Genomic DNA, 25,123 nt, shown 5'->3' on the forward strand with positions numbered 1-25,123 from the left:
ATTTTGAGTAGTTACCAGGAAACAAATGAGGAATTAGTGAAAAGATATCTTTTAGTTAACTATTATTTAATGAGTAATTACAGGTGAGTTCTTTAATAAATGAGCAAAGAATGAACTGGAAATGACGCCATAAATTATGATTATTCAGTATTTCTATAATAATAATTTCGATATTTGGACTATTAAGTCAGATTTAGGCATTATTTTGCAGCGTTAACTGCTTCTAGATGTGAAGTCAGATTTTTTTTTTAACCCTAATGGTCATGGAGGTAATATATGGAAAAACACAAGAAATTCTGCCTTTAACATAATTGTGCTGAAGCTGTATGGCGTCATAGTGCTACTATGGCCGATCAGAGCCCGCTTCTTGCATTGGCTTGACAAACAAAATCTTTTTGAGACAAGACCAAGGACCGACAACCCTCACATCTGATCACTTTCATGTCTTTTATCTCATTGGAGTGATTTGTTTACATGAGAATGAACATGTCCAATGTTTGATTCTTGAGACAAAATGGTTTTAATGTCCTTCTGGTGTCTTTATTCTCATGCTGACATCATCCAGTTAACAATTTGTTTTATGTCCCTCACGTTTCCAAATGGAAAACAACACGTGAAGTTCTATTTTCTCTTCAGTTAAAGTTAATTTGAAGAATTCGGTTATGCTGATATTTGCAGTTTTACCAAGGCTGTTTTTTGTATCAGTAATAAAATTTAAATCTTAATGGTGGCTGTCATTAATCCTTGAGCTCCTTTCTTCCCCTGATTTTCTGTCCAGTTCACATGATCTCAGGTTGACATATCCAGGTTTACCCTTCAATACGGGAGTCAACCTCATTGGACGGCCAGTTTACTGTCGGACAGTTTTGCCGTGTGAGTAACGGAGCTGCCATTGTTCTCTCTTGACAGATCTTCCGGAGGTGTTGGCTGGTGTTCAAGAAGGCATCCAGTAAAGGACCCCGACGGTTGGAGAAGTACCCGGATGAGAAGGCTGCATACTTCAGGAGCTTCCACAAGGTAAATGCATACAGTAGGACTGAGACATACCATGAACTAGGCCCAAACTTTTAAACTAGAAGCTTCATTTCTAAATTAATAATTCTATTTCAATGCATCTTATTTCCCAAGTAAACAGGCTTTGTGTCTAATGAAATTTTGTAACAAAACAACAGATTACTGTACCAATGATTGTGAAATCACCTACACCAATCTGTGCATACAACTTGTCTTTTTATCACAACATTAACTTTTTTGTGACTGCAGTAGTATATAAGAATTTCAAAAACTTGTAGCGTGAAGGATTTTTAGTGCATTCAATTAGTCGATCAACAGATAAGTAATTATCCTAATTTGAAAATGATAAATATAATAGTTATTTTCTCTATTTATCTGTTTGTCAAACAAAATAGCATAGAAAATAGTTAGAAATCCAAAGCATGTGTTTGACTTTTTAAGTTGCAAAGGGAGAGTCAACCTGGCGCGTCACTCTCCAGTGAAAAGTCTCTGGCAAAGTCTAAATGCTACGACTACCTCAGCATGCAGAGCACATTCATTAGACAAGAGCCAAAGAGCAGCCAGCCGTCAAACATGAGGAGCCAGGACTGTAATATAGACGAGATTTGATCTGTTAAAATGTTTTTAATATTTTTGAATTTATATTTTCTATTATACCTATTGTAAAACAACTTACTGTACTTAAGGCGGGTGGTTCAACCAACGAAATACTGCAGCGTCCCACTGTATGGATTACACATAGAGCCCGAACCTTCATATAAAACCTTTGGTCCACTGACCACAGACACTCGAGTCACGGATACACGTAGACAGATTTTGACACTTTTATCTTTTCCTATGGGGCTTTTCTCCTCCCATTCACAGTAATAATGTAGAGTATAATACATTTCTTCCTTCCTCTTAAGCTCTTAGAAACACTCCCATTATAGCTCATTATCATGATGTGGGGAGAAGATGTTAAAGGAGCACCACTGTGAAAAGTGTTTCATAGTAATAAGAGGAGATAACATCAGATGATAGGGGACTTTGACACCACATTTTCTGTGTGGCTGCAGTTGAAGGGCTGATTTAGTAGCTTTAACAGGCTGTCTCCTACCAATTAATTATGAATTAAAGAGGGGATGTCTCAAACAAAGTGGAAATTTCATTTTCAGTTTTTTTAAATTTTGATGTACCAGTAAGCTTGTGAGGATGAGCTAGGTGGGAAGGTGTTCCTAGACGATGATGATCGTCTGTTAAGATCCTTCGCTCCTGCTGCATCAGTCGCATATTGTGTATCCCTCTGCCCACTGCATCATGCTGTCACATGGGGCGTCCTGCGTGGCTGTGCCCCACCACCACCCCCCAGAGGCATCTCAAACGCCTGGCGCTGGAGTGAGTGATGAGTGCATGCATGCACCAGTGCACCTGGTAATGCATCGCCACAAAGATCGAGAAAGGTCCCGTTTGAGGGCTTCATTCAACGCCACAGTGCTTTTGAGAGGAAATAGGCTGCACTAGTGGCTGATTTACAGAATCAACAAAGAGATTGACTTCCTTTCCCACTGTTTTCTTTCCCTCCCTTCATGCCTCCCTACTTTATCTTCCTTGCTTTCATTGTGACTTTTTCTGTATCCAAGAAGCACTGGTTTTACACAATGAAACTATCCACAATATTTTTAGCCCTGTGAAAATTTTTTTTTTTTTTTTTAAGTGCACAATATTCTCCTGAGCTCCTAGATACAGCTAAAGTGAAACAACTGAACTGTTGTGAAATTGCAAATTACTGGATGTGCATTTGGAAATGGAAATGAGCTGCTAAAGGTGAAAGGGTGATCATTTTGGCCACATCAAAGCTGCTAGTTTGTAGCTCCAGCTTGAAATCTTAAATAGATTAGCATTATAATTTCTAGAGTTCTATACTCCCCTGTGGATGAAACATCATAACGTTAGTGGTCATGGTCTTTCCGTATCACTGCCACCAAGACATGTTTAGCTTTTAGAAGAACTGTTGTGATGTTTTGTGTATATTTTCCCCTCTGAAGGAATTTTTTGTGATTCCTTAAATTTTCATAGCAATCAGGTACTAAAATAAGAAAAAGAACTTAAACATGATAGCTTTGCGTTTGTGGTTATGATATCAAGGTATTTTTAACATAAAACCGTGAGGTACAAACCCAGAGAACTGTCGGTGTGTCTGTAAATACTGAGATACAACTTTAAAAGAAGAAAGACAAGTAGAGGAATGGGTCTCATTACAAGTGATCACCTTTGCTCTGATTGTACTGTCTTTAGCTGGGAATGCCACAAACCTCATGCAGCTACACGCACACACACACACACACACACACACACACACACACACACACACACACACACACACACACACACACACACACACACACACACACACACACACATCATCTCAAAAATTGCCAATGCCAATAATCGCACTGTGGTACTAATGCGTCTACATAGAACGCCCCAGGACAAATCACATTATCTCTTATAAAATATTTAGATGTTGTTTGAGGGATAAGACATAAAAACAGAACATCTGATATTTTTTATTATCCTTGGTCTCCTTTTTCAGTTCTATCTCTATATGCATTTCCTGGCTTCATTCCTAGAATACACTTTCAGTCTGTCCGTATATCTTCAATACTAAACAGACATTGACATTAAATGGAGATTTGATGATATGCAATGTTATCGCTTGCAGTTCTCATATGTTGTATTTGTCATTAGGTCTGGTTTTTTACCCTTAAAGGGGCCCTATTATGAAAATTACACTCAATCAATCAATCAGTCAAGCTTTACTACATGGGCAGTGAGCCCAGCGAATTCAGTCCAGAGTTTGTCCACAGTTAGCCCACAATGGACTACTTGTGTCTTTAACGCACATTTTTTTGACAGGGAAAAAACGATCATCAGTAATTATTGATAAAATCATTAAAATTAACGGTTTATTTACTTTTTATATTGTACTGTTTGTAAAACTCAATTATTTAAGGTTAATTTTTCAGGTTTCTACCGTATATTCTCTTATTACTTTTGGGATACATAAATGTCATGTTGGGATGCACAAATTTTTGTGAAGCACATCCCAGGGATGCACTACTTTCTCGAGCTAAAATGAACTCTGAGTAATGTAATGGACCTTATCTCCAAGGCAGAGTGAACACAGACGAGACTGTCAAACAGAATGGCCTGTAATTGCAGGTGATATTCAATTATGTGCAATCATCTCATTTTTCATTCATGATCAATCTCTTGGTAAAGTACTGAATGAACGTCAGGAGGAATTCACTAAGGAAGTGCTTTTAAACTAATACCAATACATTACATGCTACACACTACAGAGCAGCAGCCACTGTGAAGCGGAGAGCTGACATTGCAGATGATTTCTTACTTTTTGAAAAGAGCTTCTTGTAATTACCAGGAAAACAACTATTATTTGTTTATCCATTAAAATCTGCCACATTTCTGTTTTGCTTTGTCTTCATTTATATGCAAAGCCTCTATTGCACTTTCAGCAAAGAAGTACAGGATTGCAATTAAGCCTCAATGTTGCTGCTGCTGCAACTGCTGGCTTTGTTCACTCAAGGTAATATGCTCCTGCCATTCTCCTCCTCCTCCCTAGACCACTGAGCTCCATAGCATCAAGAACATCACCCGGATGCCACGGGAGACAAAAAAGCATGCTGTGGCGATCATATTCTTTGATGACACCTCCAAGACATTTTCCTGTGAATCAGGTGCGTGCCACTCTCCCACATCCAAAAACTTCAAATGAGAGTTTTTTTCACCTGCAGTGGAGCATGAGAATGCGGAAAGCCCTCATTTCTTGGGTGTTTTGTTTCCTGCATGCAAAAGAAGCAAATGTGTGTCAGTCAGATGTGAGATGAGACGTTTGAGGGTTGCTTTCTGACAGGTTTGATAATAAATGGAAGGAGAATCAGAAGTGAGAAGCAGAAAAGAGGTGAAAGTCGCGGTGGAAAATTGGAGTGGAGCCAGCCGATGCTCATTTGCTGCTGTATTAAGAACCGGGTGGATCTGTTCCAAAATATTGATTTTCCTACTGCAGGTATGAAAAACAATATTGGGCATCGTTTGCAGAATGTTTCAAACTTATTATGGACTGTAACAATAAAGACAGCCTCTAAAACATGACAAGATGCCAACGAGAGTGATGGTTGGTCTGCTTTTTTAGTTTGCAAATAAATGGAGCTGGATGAAGGAGAATCCACCTCAATGTGCTACCACTGGACAGACCAAGATGAAGTCAATCTGAGCTGCCATGTTAGATGTGCGTGAAAACATCTGTTGGTAGAGAGCAGTACCAGGGAAAATATCAACGATCCTAATGCCTTTATCTTTCCTATTGCTTTTACTTCATTTTCCTTGATTGCTCCCTTCCTCTTCCACCTCTCTCCTGCCTCATCGTGATATTCAGAGCTGTCCTCTCACCGTCCCACCGTATGCTTATCTCCATCATCTCATGTTGACTAACCTCATATGGTCCTTCAGGGAGAACATGAAATGTAACACAGGGGAGATAAAAACCCTTGGCCTTGTGAGGTGACAACGCTGACCACCCCACTAATGTGAACATCCATAATTACAAAAACGTTTGTAGAACAAAAATATTTTTTTTTCTCTGCTTTCCAGGGTAATTTAGGAAAGGCTGAGTCAGATTACATGATGAGAGCTTTACCCATATTGCACGCAAATCTGGCGTATAGCCTCTGCACTGCGGTGCCAACATCAATGGAAAATGGAATCTGAAAACTGAACCTGGCAGTTAGAAAGCAAACATCAAACTTATTTGAGTCCTGCCATCCGCAGATGCCAGATCAATTTGAAAAGCCGAGACCTCATGATGATTGGCTTGTATTTTATTTTTGAAAAATGCTTTTGATGCCTCAAGTCGAGCAGAGGCACGTTATTTTCTGTTCCCGCCAGTGAAACGAGGAGACGAAAAAAAGATGGTAACAGATTTTGCATTTTGACAGTCGTGCGCTTGTGTTCTGTCAAATGCATATATTATGCATATATAACGAGACGAAGACGGTGTGCCCCACAAATTGGATAATGCATTAACTCCTGCTATTCTGTAGCGAAATCTGTTTCAAGGACAGGCACATGCACATGATCATATCTGTTGTATTTGCCTATATCTCCTCATTTTGCTGCATCCACACGCAATGCTTTTCCTTTCAATCCTATCCTAATCGCTTACACCTCCACACACATACAGCCTCCTGCTATATTTCTCCATGTGTGGTACATGCACCAGCAACACTGCTTCTATGCAGATAAAGGATTTGTTTTGCCAATTTTCCATCCAGTGGCCTTAAAAGTGTGGGAGTTTAGAGGCACTTAAAGGCCATGGCAACTCTGAATGAGAAATTCTGAATCTGTGGACATATGAGCTAAAGTGTAGAGTTGTTGCTTGTGTTTGTGTGTGTGTGTGTGTGTGTGTGTGTGTGTGTGTGCATGCGTGCGTGTGTGTGTGTGTGCGCATTTGTATTTCTGCCTTCTGCTGTGCTTGAATGAAGTGCTTCAGGCAGCAGGAGACCTTTCCTTCACCCCACAAAGTTGCGTAGATGTGTGCTGTTGGACACCAGAGCCGATCTGACAAATAGGCTGTCAGCTATTACGCAAGTGAATGAAGTGAAATTACCTCCACACACATATTACACAGGCATGCATTGACTCTTGATTAACTGACGTAGAAAAAATATGGCGCTCCCACACTTCACTGGTCATTGTTGCATATCCCAGAATTGTGAAGGGCATGGAGCCTCAGAAAGAAAACTAATTCCAGCGTTTGCCTCATTTTGTACCTCAGGAAATTTTGCTCCAGATATTCACTGTAAGACAATTGGAATGCACTATAAAAACTATTTCCTTTGGACCTAACTGAAAAGGAAATGCGTATTCTTTAAAAACATTCATCCATGTTTGATTCATGAAATCATTTATTCCACTAAAGCACACTTACAATTAGCCCTCAGAGGAATTGTTCAACTTTCCTTTCTTTTCAGGAATTTGAACTGTTACTGCTCTCATGTCTGAACACTGTTATTTCACCCTTTAGTCAAATCCTTGCCTTTTGTGGTTCAGTTTCAGAATTGATGAAGGTACCAGTGTCCAACATGTTTGTTAGCGATCCTTGCTGGTAGAAAAGCTTGCCCTTACACCTTGTTATTATTATTATTGTTATTATTTGTGCTAAGCTAGCAGTCTGATATTGCATTTTCCTCTCACGTACAAGCAATCAAATAAAGGTGCTTATTCCTTTAAGCATCACATTCTGTTGAAGCTTTCTTTATTTTTTTCCCATGCTTCTGTTCCTTGTCCAATCAACAGCTTGATCTTAAAACCCTCCTTCAATTTGGAAAATAGCTTATTGATTGCCTGAATAGATGATCACCAGTTTCAGTTGTGACTGTGGCCATATTGTTCTAGCAGAGCTATTTGCATTGTACAGATTTGGAACAAAGTATTGGCAAAGGAGAGAGACGAGCTCTTGGGCTGCTAGTGGCCTCTGTTTTAATCTCCCTTCAATCAATTACATAGATTTTTCTCTCCCCGTTACAGTTAGCTGTACTTGTGTCGTGTACACGAAGCATTCTGTTGAGAAATTCCTTGGTTGATTTACTGTATGTGTGTGTACATGTGCAAACACACTAAAGGCAGCACAGTTGTGGTCCCATAATCTGGACAGTTTTATTACATCCGCTGTGTTGGCTATGGAGGAGGTGCAAGTGTGTGTGCGTCTTTGAATGTAAATGCGTCTTAATGCCGTTGTCGATGTGCAGAGCTTGATGCAGAGGAATGGTGTAAGCTGCTGTCGGTGGAGTGCCTGGGCAGCCGTCTCAACGACATCAGCCTGGGAGAGCCAGACCTGTTAGCAGCGGGGGTGCAGCGCGAGCAGAACGGTGAGTGCCCAATTAGTCCCTGCTAACACAGACAGCCATTCAGGGTCAATCTCTCTCACTTTGCTTGCCGCCGAGCAGTTACCATCCACAATCTGGACCCATATGTGTTAATGCAACCGAGTCTTCAGAGGGTTAAGAGAGTGGAACAGTGGCTGTCCAATTAGGCCGAGCTAATAGGGGTCATTTATTGTCCATACCTGATCCAAAGTCCCCTGCAACAGTCTTTTGTTACTTTACCGGATGTTGGTTAAACTTCAGAAGTATGTTTGGGTGTGTGTATGTTGAAAGAAACCTGTGTGTGTTCGTTAGAGCACAGGTCACAGGCTGTGGTCGGGGCTCTGTTCCAGGCCTAATGAGAAGTGCTGTGCATCACTGGCTTCCCTCATAATGAAGCTTGTCACAGAGATGGATGAGATTATGGCTCCGAAAGCCATGTGAAATAAAATGTACTTCCCCACATATTCCACTGACGGGAAATGGAAATTGAAAAGAGAGGAGACAACAGGACACTGATATCACAGTGGAGCTCAATCACAGTGAAATTTGTAAACTTGTGGAGGGAATTGAAAAGGCAACGGGCAAAGAAGAGCAGTTTGAAGTCATAAAAAGGCGAGTAATTGAAAAGCATCATCCATTAATTCAGCCCAATTCATTTCACCGCAGCCATGAAGTGAAGTTTTATTCTACGATATAACTCGGTCGCCGTTTATTAAAGATATCAGTGCTCAAATTCTCGTCTGCGCTGCGATGAACTGACTGAAGGGTGACGACACGATCCCTCCTCTCCTCTTGTGGCAGAGGTCTTGCTGTTTGGTGCTCATACAAAGGTTTGCTGCTGTGTGTTATGAAGACAAGCTGAGCCAGCGCCTCTCTGATGACTGTATGAGTGAACTCAAGAGGCTTCAGCCTGCAGCCATGTTTCAATTAGTAACCCTCCCCAAACACCGGGGGCTGATAATTAGATCAGAGTTGGTTTACACTGTCTACAGTGCTTAGCATTTTATTTTATTTATATTTACTTATATTTCTATTAGACCTGTGGCCCTGTTTTATATTATTGTGTTTATGCACTTTATTTTGTTTTACGAATTTGCTTGGTTCTTGTATTTTTGGCATTGATTGAGGACAGTGATATCCTCTTGGTTGGGCAGTTTTGTCTCTTTTATGTATATACAATGCTGCTATCTTTGTATTGTCTTGTATGTTTTAAAACGTTGATGCTGATTAAGTGCATCCTTGCCCAAGACAAATTTCCTTGTGTGGGGTAATAAAGTATATCTTATCTTATCTTATCTTATTTTAAAAATATGAAACACTATGACGTTGCCATTTTATATCCACTGCAGACACACAGGTTATTTTGAATCACTAAGCATAATTAGTGAAAACTACTTTAGATTATGGAGAACGCTCTTTGTCTCTCTCTATCCTCCCTCTGCCTGTCTCAGAGATGAATGGGAAAACTTCATTTCTTGTCCTCTTCCTTCCATCCAGCTCACCATCTTGGTGAGTTTAGATACTATTTAAAAAGTTGCTTTGTGTCATCAGATTTAAAGAAAAACACACACAAAAGTATTTTGTAGTTACTGTGCATTAATGTTCTATGTTGATTTGATAATTGAATCGTCCTATATAGAGAAAAAGCAAATCATATTGTTTTAGTAGAAAATTTTTTCCTGTTGTTATCCCAATAATCTAAAGTAAAACCTTTATGTTTGGATATACAAAAGCAGAGGGTAATTACCCCTTTTGATCAGAACCTATCAGGTTCAGAGGGAATCAGGCTAAAATTTGATCTAAATTGAACCACAATCAGTTGTATAATGTGTTTGTTTGGGGTTTTTGTATATACACGACTGTTGCAGCACTCCACCTGCAAACTGTCATGAATATGTCTGGTTATTCCACTGCTTTTATTACATGACTAGTAAATTACAGCTACAACTGCAAGAGCATACAATAGAGCAAACCCAGCACCTGCCCCAAGCACCAGCAATCCTTTTAACTAAATTAACTTCCAAACTGTTTGCCTTTATCTGGAAAAACAAATTCTAATGAATTCTTCCTTGCTTCATACCCCACCCTTCTCCCAAAATTCACCAGATTATTCCAGAATCTGTCTGATCCTCTGTAAAATTGAAAATTTTATTTCGTCCCTCTTCTTTAACATGCCACCTTAAACTCTGCTCAAAAAAAAAAAAAATTGACAAAAGCATTTGCTTCCTGCTAAGGTTAAAGGGTTAGATTTCTCTGGCTATCATCTCTGTATGATTAATATGAGACTGCCAGACCCTTATCTGCGTTTTCTCAATACAGATCTGCAAGTGGGGGAAACAGCTATCCTGTCATTGTCCAAAGATAACATCTGCCTACCAGCACCTGATGCTAGTCAGACTAAATGTATTCCATCTCTTATTATTGTTTCTACTTCTTTTATCAAAGTTTTTGTCCAATTTTTCAGAACGTTTCAATGTGTACCTGATGCCCACCCCTAACCTGGATATCTATGGGGAGTGCACCATGCAGATCACTCATGAAAACATCTACCTGTGGGATATTCACAACGCTCGCCTTAAGCTAGTCATGTGGCCTCTCAGCTCTCTGCGCAGATACGGACGCGACTCCACCTGGTTTACTTTTGAGTCTGGAAGGTGTGTGTGCATAAATATAACTATGTGTGTTGATTTTTGTGTGTGCGTTTGTCTGTGTTTGAACTGTTGGTTGTTTGGAAGGAATAAAAGTTCTGGAAGTGTCATAAAAACTTTCACCAAGCAACTTTGGATATTGAAAACATCCCAGGACATCGTTTGCTGCTGAGCCCTTCAGGCATTGATGTGACAGGTGCCTTTGTGAGAGTGTGTCTTTGTTTGTGGACTGTCTGTACTTGAACATTTGTGTTTGACTTCAGTGGGGTATTGCATCAGCGTACCTGTTGTGCATATTCAAACTTGCATATTTGTAAATGAGCAATCCATGAGTTAGCGCGATTAAAGTGTGCACACTTCTTTCATTCTGTGTGTGTGTGTGTGTGTGTGTGTGTGTCTGTGTGTGGGGGGGTGTTTATGGCGAAGGATGTGTGATACAGGAGAGGGTTTGTTCACATTCCAGACGAGGGAGGGGGAGATGATCTACCAGAGGGTCCACTCGGCCACTCTGGCCATTGCCCAGCAGCATGAGAGGATGATGGAGGAGATGGAGAAGAGCTCCCAGGTACATTGGTACATTTATATGATACCCACAGCAGCTCACAATGAGGCCAATCATTTTATCCCAGCCTGCCAACATAAAAAATAGCTAATAATGAGTTGTAGTGTCAGGGATACTTAGCTACTGCATACATAGTGTGCAGCGCTTTCATCCTGTCGGTACTGTAACTTCTTTGTATCTAATGCCAAAAGAAACACACTTGTGCAAAGACAATGTATGTGCGCGCACAGACATGGTCGTGAATTTAGAAAACATGCTATTTCTCTATTGTTTCAGTAATTTGTTCACTGTCTGTTATTGTAAGCTGATCAATGTAGGCTGGTCACAGAATTATTTTTAGAAACAGGTGAAAGCAAAAGCAATAAATCATGATTTTCACACCCCCCCCCCCCAACACACACACATCTCCCTCTAGGTAATACTGACTGGTCATGACCCAAAGTTCTGCCTTGGACCGGTAGCTCTCTGACTCCCCACAGTTTTAGCCTCCGCTCCCACCTTCCATCACGACACACATCTATCCCTTCCTTCCTTCCTCCATCCTTCCTTCATTTCCTCCTCCCTGTTATTGTCTGTTATCCGCATTCCTTATTTATGCAGGCCTGGCTAGTGTTTGATGAGCCTTGACCATATGGCCATGCTCTTGGACCCCACCATTTGGGAACATTTCCAAATTCTTCTTTTTATCCTCACCTCTATTATTCACCCGAACGGCAATGCAAAGCTGACCACTGGCAGATGTACAACAGATGAATTAACATGCAAAAACAGTTTTTATTAAGATATTGATATAAAGTATTTATTGAGTTTCACATTGTATTCTGCCTTTAAGATAAAGCCTTTAGTTTAATGCTGCAAATAAAAATGTAAAACATGTCATCTGTTGGCAATATGCCGACACAACAATCCCAAATGAATCTTCATCCTGTCTGCAGAAATAGTTATTCAGAGTTGAAATACGTCATTCCATCAGTATTATACTGTTCTGCACACACCTGACATTCCCAAAGCAACCCCCCCCCCCCAACACTTCTAGTGAGTGACAGAAAGTGACTGTAAGCTCTCTCTGTCTGTTCCAGATCCACTCCAGAGAAACACTAACAAAGTCCATCTCGCTGCCACGCAGTGCGTACTGGCAGCACATCACGCATCAAAACAGCGTGGGAGATCTCTACAGTTACCAAGGTACACCAAGTTACTAATTATCAAACACAGGTTGTTGCTGTGTCTCTACATGTTTGTGTCAGTGGGAATGTGTGGAGCGCTTTGGATGAGGTGATGGAAATACACAAGGTGAGGCAAGAAGATAGAGAGAGAGCACTGTCACAAATTTAAATGCGTGCCTGCCACAACAGTGCTATGGGATGTGATTTCAGATACGTTTCTTAGCATACGACTTCTAAATTTTTCATTTTCAATTACCTTATATTATATAAACAAATAAATGTTGTCCACAAGTTATTAATTATCCAGTCATTTCAATCAAGAAAGACCACAAAGAGGAAGAATCTAATGAGTCAATTAAAATCAAATTAAATTTATTGCAAACAGAAGCATAATCCTTGGCAGGAAGTGCATCACCAAGGGAAACCATCTGATGAATTAGGTGCTTATGTTATGAAAGACCCCCCCCAAAAAAACAACAACAACAACAAACAAACAAACAAACAAACAAAAAAAAAACCCCCCTAAAAAACAGGGGTTAGGGGGTTGTCGATGTTTTCTTGGTTAAGGTGGCCAGGGGTGAAGGTGGACTGAGGATCTTCTCCTATTGAAATGACAGCAGGGACAGAGACTCTATTTAAAGTTTAACAGCTTGCAAATGATTGGCTAACAGGAGAATGGTTGCGATTGGATAAGCACGAGGTACACTTCCTGACCTTTTTTACATTCACACTAATCTCACAGGTTACATCGCGTTACTTGGAACTCCTCCTCCTTCATTCTTCTTTGGACAACAATGTTTTTATCAGTCATTGATGATATGATTGCTCTTAATTGGATGTTGCAGCCAGTGGTTCCAGTTCAAAGTCATTTTATTCTGTAAATTAAATCATTACAGGTCCGTGACAGAAATGTTGTTTTGGTAATAAACTCTGCTGACAGTATGTGGGAAATCAATTTTTTTTTCATTTAGGTTTGGGCTGCAGAAAGCGTTGAATTATAAACTCTCATTACAACAGAGTATCATCATCAGAGATCTGGGGCTGGTAACACACCCAGATTGGTGTTACCCTCCAAACATGTTTCGTTTTCATTTTAATTCCAAATGAGGTGTTTTTATTTCAGACGTACAGACTCATCTCCTTAGAGACCAGTCCAGGCTTTTAGTTCCAGTCTTCGCTTAAATCATTAACTCACTTGGTATGAAATTGCTTTAATTCAGTTGGTTTTAAATCTTTTTTCTGTATGAAAAAAAACAACAACATTGTATTTTCTTGAAAGAAGGCAAGTTCAATTTGGGAAGGAGTCTCATACACCCAAAGTACTGTAGCATTCAGGCTCAATTCTCTATGTTCCCTGAGTGCACTTGATTCATGCTGATGAGATTATGCTCTGTCTATGGTATTAGTTGATTAGTAGACTTATTGGAGGATTATGGGGCTTTTGGCTTTCACTGATAGAGCAAAACAGAAAGGCAGGCAAAGATGAAAGTCAGTCTGATGTCATTATTTTCTTTTAAAAAGCTGAGGCTGGGTTTTTTCATTATCATTTAATTGTGGCCTGATAAGTTTAAAAGCACGTTAGTTGTCCGTTTCAAAAGCCAACATGTGTTTTTTTCTTTTTACTCACGTACACTGAATAGAGGTGCTTCCACCTCAGGGTCATCACCTGTAGGCCTTTTTGTCTCAAGCAGCATCCAGTTTTTGCTGCACATTCATCATCTGTTTTCTCGCCTCTATGAATAAATGAAAAGCATCTGCATGTTTGAGAATGTAGTGAAAAGGTCTAGTTGGATGAGCAGGACAGCAAAGAGATTCTGACTTCACCATTGGTGAAAGGGGTCAGGAGAGCCCGACCCTTCTCCGGTGCTGTATTTGACATCTCAGACAAGAAGTCCAGACAGGAGGTCTCCACCTCTCAGTAGTTTGTCTTCCAAATGATTTTTCAGTAATATTCGTTTCCTTTCATCCAGTACCTGACCTCAAATAAACCTGCACACAAAGGGTTGTGTGCTATTCAGTTATAGCAGCATTTCTTGTGGATATGGATGATAAATGCTCAGAAATAACTTAATCTTGTCGTGGGACATGCCCAAAATGTAAATGATTATCATGCAGTCTAAAAACACTGACGTTTGTTGGTTTTAAGTGTTCATTAAGGCTCATCCTTGGTAACTTGATATCAGTTTTCACCATATGTTGAAACCAGGGGAAATTGACTTTCATCTCAAAAGTATAATTGAATTTTCTGGTGAATGCATTTTAGATTTTGTAGTTGCTTTTACAGATACTTAAGATCCACTGTAAATTTATCTGAGGTCGGTACTGCAGAGAAGGTCCGGCATACTCAGGCCATCTTTTTGTTGTCTTCACTAAAGCTGACAAACACAATTTCTCCAAGCACTCATACAAAGGTATAACAATCACAAGAAGGATGGATGGACAAAAGCACTTTATGAACAATAAATTATTCATTAGCTGGTGATGAGATCAGGATAGATGTGCGACTTCCATAGGTTACCATGGCAATGTGATCCAGAAAGAATTGAACCACCATGGTGAAACTGAAAGCTCAGGGTTAATTTTCAGGGTTAATATTTCTGACTAACTCCAAATGCATAATAAAGGCTTCTTCTTGTTCTTGTGCAAAACCTCTTTTTCTAAGGATTTAACAGGAACATGAACAAATACAAATCATTAACATTAGTGTATATCCTGCTTTTAAATGTGAAGTTGTAGAAGTCATTAATTTTACCTTGTTAAAAACAAACATTAGCACATAGGATAAGTCCTATACAAATTTTAGTAAACTGATAAAGCCCTATCAAATCTGAGCACTACTATGTGCTCAAATTTGATAGGGCTTTCAGTTTGTAGATATATGGGTATCTTGATTTCTGCAGTAGTGATAATGTTATCAAAATTGACTTAAGTGCAAAATGGGGAAATAATTCAGAAGTTTGGACAATATTTGCTGGCTCTGTTTGCTCCCTGGCTGTATTGCTGCACGCAAGATAAATATCCAATCTGCGCAGTCAATTTGCTGAGTCATGCTCTGATTGCTTTCAAATACCTCACGGGTCCAGGGGAATAATTAAGAACCAGTTTCCTGTCCTGCTGAGGTTTATTCACCTGTTTGTTTATTTCCTTACGTCAGAGGATGGGGGATCTTGCTGTTGGAGTGCAGCAGATGTGTTGTTTTAATAGACTTTGCATCTGTTTCTTGTTTCACAGGATACATCTCTAAAGTATATCCCAGAAGTATTATTTTCCTATTGCATTATTATTAACTGAAAGTAGGGATTGTCGCGTGGAACAAAGTCACACTAAGCTTTGATCGTTTTGAAACAATATGAAGTAAAATCCATTCCCTAAAGCATTCACCTTGTTAAGGATAGCTAAAACAGATGGTTTAATTTCCAGATACACAAAGACAGTATAACTGCTTTCCGCTGCATTCCTCCTCTCGTCTTTTTATGCTGTTCACTCTTTTGCATTTCAGTGAAACTGCTGTATTCTGAGTTTTCTGATGCATACAAATAAGTGCACTTTAAAGTTTCCAAGTTGAGAAAGCAGCGCACTACGCCTGTCGGAAATGGTTCAATTACCAGCTCTAATAGTGGAATGGAAAAGGGACAAGAATGCTTGTAATTTTTTTTTAAAAAACTTGGACTTGCTTTTATTTATTTATTTATTTTGCTATGTCACACACAAACACACTCTTCTTTCTCTCTGCATTCCATTGTGCAGTTTAGCGCAGCTGCATTAGCAATTCTAAAACGGATGGAGCTCCGTTCTTAGTTTGATCGGCTGGGAGTGATACGAGGGGATTTTACAGAGAGGGAGCAAGTATCAAAGGGACAGGGACAAGATGATAGCAGAGCAGGATGATAACGCTATCTCATCTGCAATTGACCATGAGACATAAAGTACGGTAAAAGTAGATGTGGAAAACTGGCTCACATGAAAAATTCATTACAGACAGGTAAAATTGAGTTCAACTGTTTAAGTCCTCTTCTGGTGGATGTCTGGAAGATTTTTTTCTCCGATTCATAAATACCTGAAAATATAAATTAAGTGACCCAAGCTTTAATCTGTATTGGTCTGATATATACCTGTATACTGTATGTTCTTTCCTCTGTGGCTGGTTTGCTACACAAAGGCACAAAGCAGGATGTCTGCAGCCACGCATAATCTGGAATTTGTGAGCTGACTTTCTCTGGTTACAGCTGTTACTAGAATGTGATCTGTGTTATGGTCCCAGGTGAACGGGAGTCACAGACATGTGTGTGTTTGTCTCAACACGCTTGCTAGAATCACTTTTTCTATGTCCAGGTCAGTCATTATATCTGTGTGTGCCCTCCCTGCCTGTCCTATCTGCTCCAGCCCAGCAGCTGCCACCCCAGGCCAGATAGGATGACATGACCTTCCCTGGTAATGAAAAGGCATTGACAAATCACTGTCTGCCTCTCTGCCACTCTCTTATGGGATGGGAGGGGTGGGGAGTGTACTGACAACATCCTCTCTCTATGTTTAAGTGTGTCTGCATTTGTGTTTCCTGTCCAAAAGAGTGGCTCTCATCAGGGGTCTGGCATCACACAAAATCACTGCTGTTCATGGCTGAGGAGATGATGAGATCTACTTCACCCTCTCTGCCTGTGCTGGGCTCCCTGCCTCTTTTTTTTTTCCAAATTGGCCTTGGTGGAGGGGAAGGATTGGATTGGTGAAAAGGATATGCCTGATTGCACAGCAGTTGTTTCAGCAATCTATTAAGGACGGCGTGGAGGAGAGAGTGTCCCCAACAAGCACTGAGTTGCATTCAAAATTGTTGTTGTTGTTTTTTTGTTTATTGCAGGAAGTGGTGGAAGGGAAAGACTGGCAGACAGAGGTGCGTAGTTGTGTGTGTGTGTGTGTGTGTGTGTGTGTGTGTGTGTGTGTGTGTGTGTGTGTGTGTGTGTGTGACTCACCTATTACTGGAGTTACTGTTTTGTTCATCTCGTCACACCCACACCAACCCCTCTGTGTCCTCCACCATGCTGTTCCCACTCCTCACACAGGAAAGTGCTTTCTCTGTCATTCTCATTGTCCTTCTTTTCTTGCCCATCTCTCTCTCTTTCTCTCACACACACACACATGCACGCATGCACGCACACACACACACACTTACACCTGCTACTTGACATTGATCATCATTCTTTAGGTTTTATGTCATATTGAGTTGGATGTACTACTTGAGTCCATTGAAGCATGTACGAAAAACTTTTACATTTTAAGTTATGAATAACATTTTTATGAATCCATGGAAGTAAATGAATTTAAAATGAATCAACATGCAGCAGGTGTTCTTGCCTGTATTAGCAGGTACCATATATTTTTAGAGTTTGGTGGCAGTGTTGCACCTTTTGCAATATTCAGCAGTGGCCACTTCCCTCTTGTTTGGTGCATGATCAGCATGATACCAGCCACTTTATCCTCAACGTACCTCACTGTGCACAACTCCAAACAGAATTCTAATATATTATTAATGGCCTCGCAGTTGAACAGAACAGCCATCCACCCACAAGTATCATTACTCCCCCTTGGTGCTGTTAACTGTTGTGAACTGAGGGACAAATTGACCCTATTAATTAAAATTAAGGTGCTGAGAGATGACAGTGGAGAAAGATTGGAGGCAGTCCAAAAAGATGACAGAGGAAAAAATTACGAAACGAAGTTGATTATTACAATTGAAAGGTTTATTTGCCCTTATTTTTATCACAATTAAACAATTTATGTTTTATGTTTTTATTTTACACGAGAACACCTTCGAAAGAGCTTCAACAATGCCTTGATTATTCCTGAAGTCCTCCTGTATTATTCCTTTGTGTGTGTGCACAATATGTACAAAGACATATGTGCACATATTAGCACAGGATACAGACTTGTAGCCAAGCAACAGTTGCATGTTGCACATTTTGCCTCAGGAAACAGGATATGTTGCTTTTAATTTAAAGGCCAGTTAAATGTAACACAAGATTATTTCAGTTAGCTATAAAAGTGCTCCACTGACCCCACCTACATCTTTTTTTTTTTCACAGAAAGTAGCCTGACAATGACTTTCATCCCTCGAGCACAAACGTTCCCCAGCTTTCTGTCTGATGAGCCAGAACAGGAGGGGAGCCAGCACCAAGAAGAGGTGCCATCGCCCTCTACTGGCTGTGAATCCAGTTGCAGCTTGAGAACACTTCAATGACGGAGAACTGTTCCAGTGAACCTGGACAAATTACCCACTACTGTAAAAAGAATGTAGAACTGTGTATAGTGAACATATAATTTCATGGTGAACAGTAGTGTCAACTGTAGAGCGAAAGGTACGTAAAAAAGGATCCTGATTCTTTTGTGTAATGTGTGACAGCATTATCTTCAAAAATTGCACCAAAAATCTGACTTGTGAGATTTTATTCATTATGCTGTTGAAGCTGGATGGACACTTTTTCTTAAACCACTGCACTACACCTCACTGAAGGTTGGAGACACTTACAGTAGATACCAAGTTCCACTACAGAAAAAATGTTTAAAAAAGGCTTACGTTCTGGTATTGATGAGGTCCCTCATCAGCACCCATTTCAAGAGAACCACCTCCATTTTTGGACACAAAATCTTCCCATATTGCTTTTCTTCTCTCCCACTCAGACTGTGAAATTGATCAATGCCTTACACAAAAACCATCGGACTCTGATAGTGATGTATCAGCTGAAACACTTAATTGGTTATAACCATCAAATGAAGAAAAAAAAAAAAACCTTTAAAAATGTGCTTTAAGGGTGTAGGAGTGGATTGTCAATGTTGGAAATGATAGAATGCAACCCTCTTTAAACTGCCAACTCGAGCAATTTGCTTCTAATAGCTTCCTTCTTCAGCCCTACACAGTATGATGGCTGTTTTTTTTTACAAGAGGAAGGAAGAGGTGTTGGTGACCGAGTATGTTATGCAAAGCAGCAGGAAAGCAAGCAAAATGTTGTGAAAATTAAAAATAAAATAGCTTCAGTGTATTTAACTGCAGGAATCAATAAAATACAACAAAAATACAGAAACAAGTGAAAGTCAGCAGGAAAAATCATTAATTTATGTAAGAAGCAAATTTGCTGTCTTGCCAACAGTTGGATGAGAACATCAATAACACTTTCATGTCTTTACCGTAAATATGATAGCAAAGCCAGCAGATAGTTTGGGTTAGCACAAATCCTGGAACGAGTTAGCTGGGATCTGTCTAAAGCTTAAAAAAAAAAAAGAGAGCTTTAGAGCTTCTGGTGGGCAACATCTTATTTATCATAGAAAGGTATCAATATCATCATTTTACATTTCTTAAGATGTGCATTTTCAAAATTGTTCAACTATTTATTTAAAAACTGATTCTGTAATTGATCCCAGACTGCAACTTAAACCACACAGAAGCCTGACAGCATCAGTATTTATACCTTATACCTCTGGTATCTCATTTTATTGTCTTCCATCCAATAGCAACTACTGTGGAAATTTTATTTATTTTTTATTCTCACCACAATTTTAGCCAAAATCAGCAGAAAACATATGTTATTGGGTCATTTTCTGTAGCATGTGAGTTTGGAAATTCCACCTCTGTGTAGACGATGTTCATGGCGTTGTCCTCCTCAAGTGCCTTCTGACACAGACCGTAGAGTGTGACATGTAACCAAAGCGTCATCTTTGGGCTTTGAGTTTTCCGTTGTGGGATGGGAATTTAACTTGGTACCTTCAAAACATTTAGAAAGGTGTTAAGTTTCTCTTAAACACAGTAACACAGCTGTAAGATGCTACGCCACACCTGAAACCCAACCACACGTTTAGAAAGTGGAGAACAACGGCCCTTAAATGTTTGTGGTCGTTTATCAGACACACTTGTGTATGGCGTTAGAACTTTGTGGTAAGAGCCGTCTTCCTTTTTTGTTACATGTGACTGATACAGAAAAGACAAATAACTCAATGACAGAAATCCCTGGAAAAGTTTTGGAATCAAGGAAGATTCCAATGACAATCAGTTTGTGAAGCAGTCAGTTAAATGTTTTTGTTTTATTAGATTCTTGCAGGAATGGAGCTACTAGTTGAAGCACTTTTTTTGTGTTGTCACTTTATTTCGTATGTTGTATTTTAAAGAGCTCAACTTCATATTAGTTGAGCTTGAAACAAAATGCCCATCTACGATGAGTTTGCATTACATTACCCATAGTAGAGTAAAAAGAGTCATCCAGCCACATCTCTACCCTAGTTGTCTTGAGTCTTAGCTCAAGTGTGGTTAGATAAATATATGTGTTAGAGCTTTACTGAGAATGCAGAAAGCTCAAATTGACTGTTTTTATCATTTGAAGTTCTTTGTCTTTTATTTAATTAAAAGGTACAATGTGTTGTCATAACAGTTAATGTTTCTATATGGTTGTGTCTGTGCCCATCATGGTTTGAGTTCCGTTCTGTTACTGTCAGATTATATGTTAATAGCACTTTGAATGCATTGAGTGTAGGACTACAGTTTTCACTAAATGTACATATGTAATGTTTTTGATGATGAAATGGTAATAAATTGAATGTTCTATCATGTACTAGCACGTTTTGTTATATCTGTATGGATTTTGAGTTCAAAAAGAGATTGTTTTCTGGAGAAATGTTGCCAGCAGCTAGCTATCTTAGTTTCAGGACAATATCTAGTCGTTAGTCTAGTATACTGTAGCTCTGTCTTGACGTAAACCTTATTACTTGAAATTACTGAGCAGAGTTTCTAAACTGTCACATTACTCATTTATGAATTCAAAACCATGTTAATGGTACAGGATGTTCCATTGTCAACTGAAGTCATGTGGTTTCTAAAAGATGGTTGTCAAGTGAAAGAGTCCCTTTACCATTATCACACCCCAACATCAGAGAATCAACAAGGTGAATATTGCAATGCTTTATTTATACCATATGAAGGGATTTGCAACCTTACATGTCATTGTCAGTACTACCGTTCACCCATTCAGTATCAGTCAGATTGTTGCAGTTTTTACTGTTTTGCCAATGACAAAAGAAGGCAAAAACTTGACATCCCAAACCACAAATTGTCCCTTCATGTTCCACATTTCTAGCTCTTCCATATGTCTTGTTTTCTTGCAGGATAGCCTGCATGTCCCTTACTGGTTCTGCCATTGCCTCCATTTCTATGGAGATAAATATATTACATATTACACACAAATAACACACTTTAAAACACTAATGTTAAATATTGATTCACAGAAGCACGTATTGATTAGAATTAACAGGAATACACTTTGGCTCACAACAATCAATAAATAGGAGACAGAGACAATCATCAGCACCAGATTAGCTAATTAGAGTTAAGCTTGCATAATAACAGCTTGCTGTGACTAGAACGCAGTCATCCTTGACGGAGAGATGTTTAAGGGAAAGCTGCAGTCTCAAGCTATGGTACAGTGCTGAGTGACTGCTTTTCTTTTCCGTAAGATGATTAGATGCCATCGTCAGGCTTTGAATGGAATCCAGAAGGGATGACAGTGAAAGGAGACCAATTACACAAGCTTTTGTCAGTCCTTTTAGTCTGCAGTTAGGGATGTGAAAAGCGTGATTATACTGGCCTTTGTCTGCTCTTTGTGCACAACAGTCACTGTCAAATGTTGCTTTTCCCAAAACAAATATTATCTCAACAGTAATTATGACGTACATGCTACATTTTAATTAATGGTGTGACTCACACAGCTTTCTGAGAGCTCCAGGTTGTCGACTCATTTCCAACCCACGTATAAATATTAATCAGTGTCAGCTTGATCTCTGCATCTAATTAAAAATATCATCAAAATTGTTCATTGCTCACACGTACACTAATTTGAGAAAAATATAACAGTGACAGATCAAAATACACACACACACACACACACACACACACACACACACACACACACACACATCACTTTTTATCTATCCTTGTGCAATGATAATGAAAACGACAACTAGTTTTGTATGATCGGACAGTCTGTAGGTTGGCATAAACTGGGCAATGTTTAGTCTGCCTGGAAGTCATCTTTGGACTCACAAAGACGTTCTCATAGAGGTTTGGCTGTGAATAAGTGGAAGATGTTATTAGAATATGAGGTGTTAGACAAGGACATGTGAGAGATGACCATTTAATGACTAACAACAAAATTAAAATTAAGAAAAATGTCCATCATTCAAAAGTTATACCAGTATTGATGAATCAAAAGCAGTGTAGGTTAAGTCAGCCAGCGTATGTACAATACAGGTGCACACATGATGAGAGGATGTGTTCAAACAAACAAGGAGGGCTTCATCATTAAGCGCATGTTTGAAGAGAAGGTAAGAGTCTTGTGTAAGGACAAAAGCAGGTGTGATGAGGTATATGATGCTCACCTGTCTGTGAGAAGAATGCAGTCTCTTCCTGTGATGACTGTTGGAGAAAAATAAAAAGTGGATTTAAAAGTTTTCATTCAAATGTCTCAACATTTATTTTGCAGATTGGGCACAAAATGTGGTCTAAACATTCAAAGGTCGTAGAAAACAAACTCTGATATGATTTTTGTGTGAAAGCAAAGAAATCACCCCATTATTTTATGTCCACTTTCATTTTGTTTAAACCATCAAAAATCTAAGTCTTGGTGTATAAATTAATGTGTTGATAGATAGAGGACCTATTTTTCACAATATATTCACATATAAGAAAAAAAAAACACTGTGGGGGTCTTACCTGTGTCTCACTGCTAGTATGACAAATACAATGAGTAGAATTAGCCCAGCAGCTCCAGTCCCAATGTAAATACACATAGTGTACACAGATAGGCTAAATCCACCTGGAGATAAATCAGAGAAATTTTTCAACATAAAGAAACCATACATCCTGAAAGCAATGTTTTTCATTTAAACAGCAGTATTTGGGTCTGACAATGAACTAACCCAGGTGTGTTTCTGAAACATTTTGCTGCAAGAATCACTATGTGAAGTAATTTATCATCAGACCATAAGGCTATATGTACATTAGTGTGTATGTGAACATTTGCATGTCTTTGCACCTGGAGGTGGAACTGTGAGCATCACTGTGGTGGTCTGCACCCCTGAGTCTGTGCTGAATGTACATCGGTAGAAACCACCATCTTCTTGCATCACACCTGTAAGGTGCAGACTGACATCCAGGTTGTCTGTACAGTCCACCCTTCCCCTGTCGCTATAGTCTTCACCCACCAGGCCGCCTTCCACCTTCTTACAGACTCCAATAATGACCCAGGGCTGGCCATGAAGCATCCTCTCCAAAATGACCTGGTAAACAGTACCACGGTGCTCGTGCTTACAGGTGATGGTCAGGTTGTTGTTCTGTTCCGATACCAGCTCTGTGTCTGTCTGAATCACCTCTGAGGTGGGAGACTCTGCACTATCCTCTTCTTCCGGGGGCTCATCTACAAAACAAGGAAAATTTTAGTAAAAGGAAGAAATCGCAATGCTATATAGAAATGAAAGCATGGTAAGTTTAATTTCAGATCAATTACAGTAGTTGATTTTAGTCATTTTTTGGAAGGGCAGGGATTTAAGAGGCTCAAAATTTCAATCATTAATTTCTTCCATAACCGTACCTAAATCTTCCACCTGAATGTTTCTCGTCCAGGGGCCTTGTGGGAAGGTCTGAACAGAGCAGAGGTAAAGCCCGATATCCTGGTGAGTAACATTCCTCATGGAGATACTCCCATCCATGTGAGTTGTTCTCAGGAACTCAATCCGCTCTCGGTAATGGTGAGAAAAGGCCATGCCGTACTCTGGATGGAAAACGGCCACCGGGTCCTTTTGTGGTACTTTGGTCCAGGACACCATGCTGAGGTTGCCGTCCCAGGGACACAAACATTCAAGAACCATCCCTTCTTCCAGACGAACAGTAACCACACCGTTCTGCTGGACAGCAACTGAATGGAGTGAATTTTATTTTACTCAACTCATAAACAGAATCTTGCCAAACTGGAAAATCATCATTTCAAATGAACAAAATAATTCTGTAAATACAATCAATAAAATTTCATATCTGTGTGATTATAACTGAATATCATTCACATGAAGCATTCTGATTTACACATTTCTGAGAAACTGTTCACCTCAGTGCAACATGGCCAAACAAGAGATGTTTTCCCCTTAATCTCTTCCACTTGAACATTACCACAGCTACTCACAGCTTTGAGGTCATCCCTTGGGTAACGGTAATTAGGCTTATTGGAGCTAGTACACATACACAACTGACAATAGTCAGTGATCAAGCCTCCAAGTTTTGAAAGCCTTTTATCTGAGCTGAATGACAACTGATTTCAAGTCCACTGATGCCCGTGGGAGAGCTCTGGCAGGTTTAGAATAATAATGTCTCGCAAAACTAACAAAAACAAGTTTCCTGCCATCTTCCCAGCCAATATGGCTAAATATAGATGTAATGAAATAAAGCAACTTTTCAGATCTGGTAACTTATTGTGATTAAAGATTCTGAACTCACGACAGTATAAAATTATTTATACACTTTGGACCTTGTCACTTTTAACACTGCCAAACCATTTAGCCACATAAGACATTCATATAAAATATACTATTTTAAAGACTTTTAAGAAATAGATATGAACTCCCTACCTTTAAGAAATGGAAGACAGATGAGTACCACTAAGTACCAGTGGTCCTTTTGTGCAGCTTCCATCTTGCCCCAACGACAGAGAATGAAAGCTTCATTGATGAGACAAGTGGAGAAGCGCCCAAGCTGCACTTCCTGCTAACTCTTTACAACTGGGGCACACTTCA

The 25,123-nt window shown here is 39.5% G+C and overlaps 2 protein-coding genes across 9 annotated transcripts in view; one reads left to right on the forward strand and one right to left on the reverse strand.

Annotated features, from left to right (window-relative positions):
• dok6 (docking protein 6) overlaps positions 1 to 18,542 on the forward strand; it is a 37,313-nt gene extending 18,771 nt beyond the window's left edge. Inside the window, exons 2-9 of one of the 2 annotated variants that reach the window (XM_068304500.1) lie at positions 910 to 1,017; positions 4,637 to 4,751; positions 7,821 to 7,940; positions 10,402 to 10,591; positions 11,012 to 11,150; positions 12,227 to 12,332; positions 17,166 to 17,198; positions 18,388 to 18,542. In XM_068304500.1, the coding sequence (XP_068160601.1) occupies positions 910 to 1,017; positions 4,637 to 4,751; positions 7,821 to 7,940; positions 10,402 to 10,591; positions 11,012 to 11,150; positions 12,227 to 12,332; positions 17,166 to 17,198; positions 18,388 to 18,542 (966 nt within the window). The remainder of the gene's footprint in view (positions 1 to 909; positions 1,018 to 4,636; positions 4,752 to 7,820; positions 7,941 to 10,401; positions 10,592 to 11,011; positions 11,151 to 12,226; positions 12,333 to 17,165; positions 17,199 to 18,387) is intronic. The other variant, XM_068304501.1, reaches the window with a different exon arrangement.
• Positions 18,543 to 18,551: 9 nt separating this feature from the next.
• On the reverse strand, positions 18,552 to 25,107 carry cd226 (CD226 molecule). 7 transcript variants are annotated; one of them, XR_011033981.1, is made up of 7 exons: positions 24,959 to 25,107; positions 23,932 to 24,255; positions 23,377 to 23,757; positions 23,055 to 23,157; positions 22,721 to 22,757; positions 22,048 to 22,409; positions 21,214 to 21,495 (listed from the first exon to the last, which is right to left on the reverse strand). XR_011033981.1 is itself a non-coding variant. In XM_068304498.1 (6 exons), exons 1-6 carry the CDS (start codon positions 25,020 to 25,022, stop codon positions 20,049 to 20,051), a joined length of 921 nt encoding a protein of 306 aa, XP_068160599.1. In that variant the 5' UTR covers positions 25,023 to 25,107; the 3' UTR covers positions 18,552 to 20,048. The 7 variants fall into 7 exon arrangements, 5 of the variants coding, with proteins under 5 accessions (XP_068160599.1, XP_068160596.1, XP_068160597.1 ...); XR_011033982.1 differs by having other exon boundaries at positions 21,218 to 21,495; positions 22,048 to 22,129; XM_068304498.1 differs by lacking the exons at positions 21,214 to 21,495; positions 22,048 to 22,409 and adding an exon at positions 18,552 to 20,060.
• Positions 25,108 to 25,123: the final 16 nt, after the last annotated feature.

Source organism: Antennarius striatus, chromosome 20 (assembly GCF_040054535.1).
Source record: "Antennarius striatus isolate MH-2024 chromosome 20, ASM4005453v1, whole genome shotgun sequence".
NCBI lineage: Eukaryota > Metazoa > Chordata > Actinopteri > Lophiiformes > Antennariidae > Antennarius > Antennarius striatus.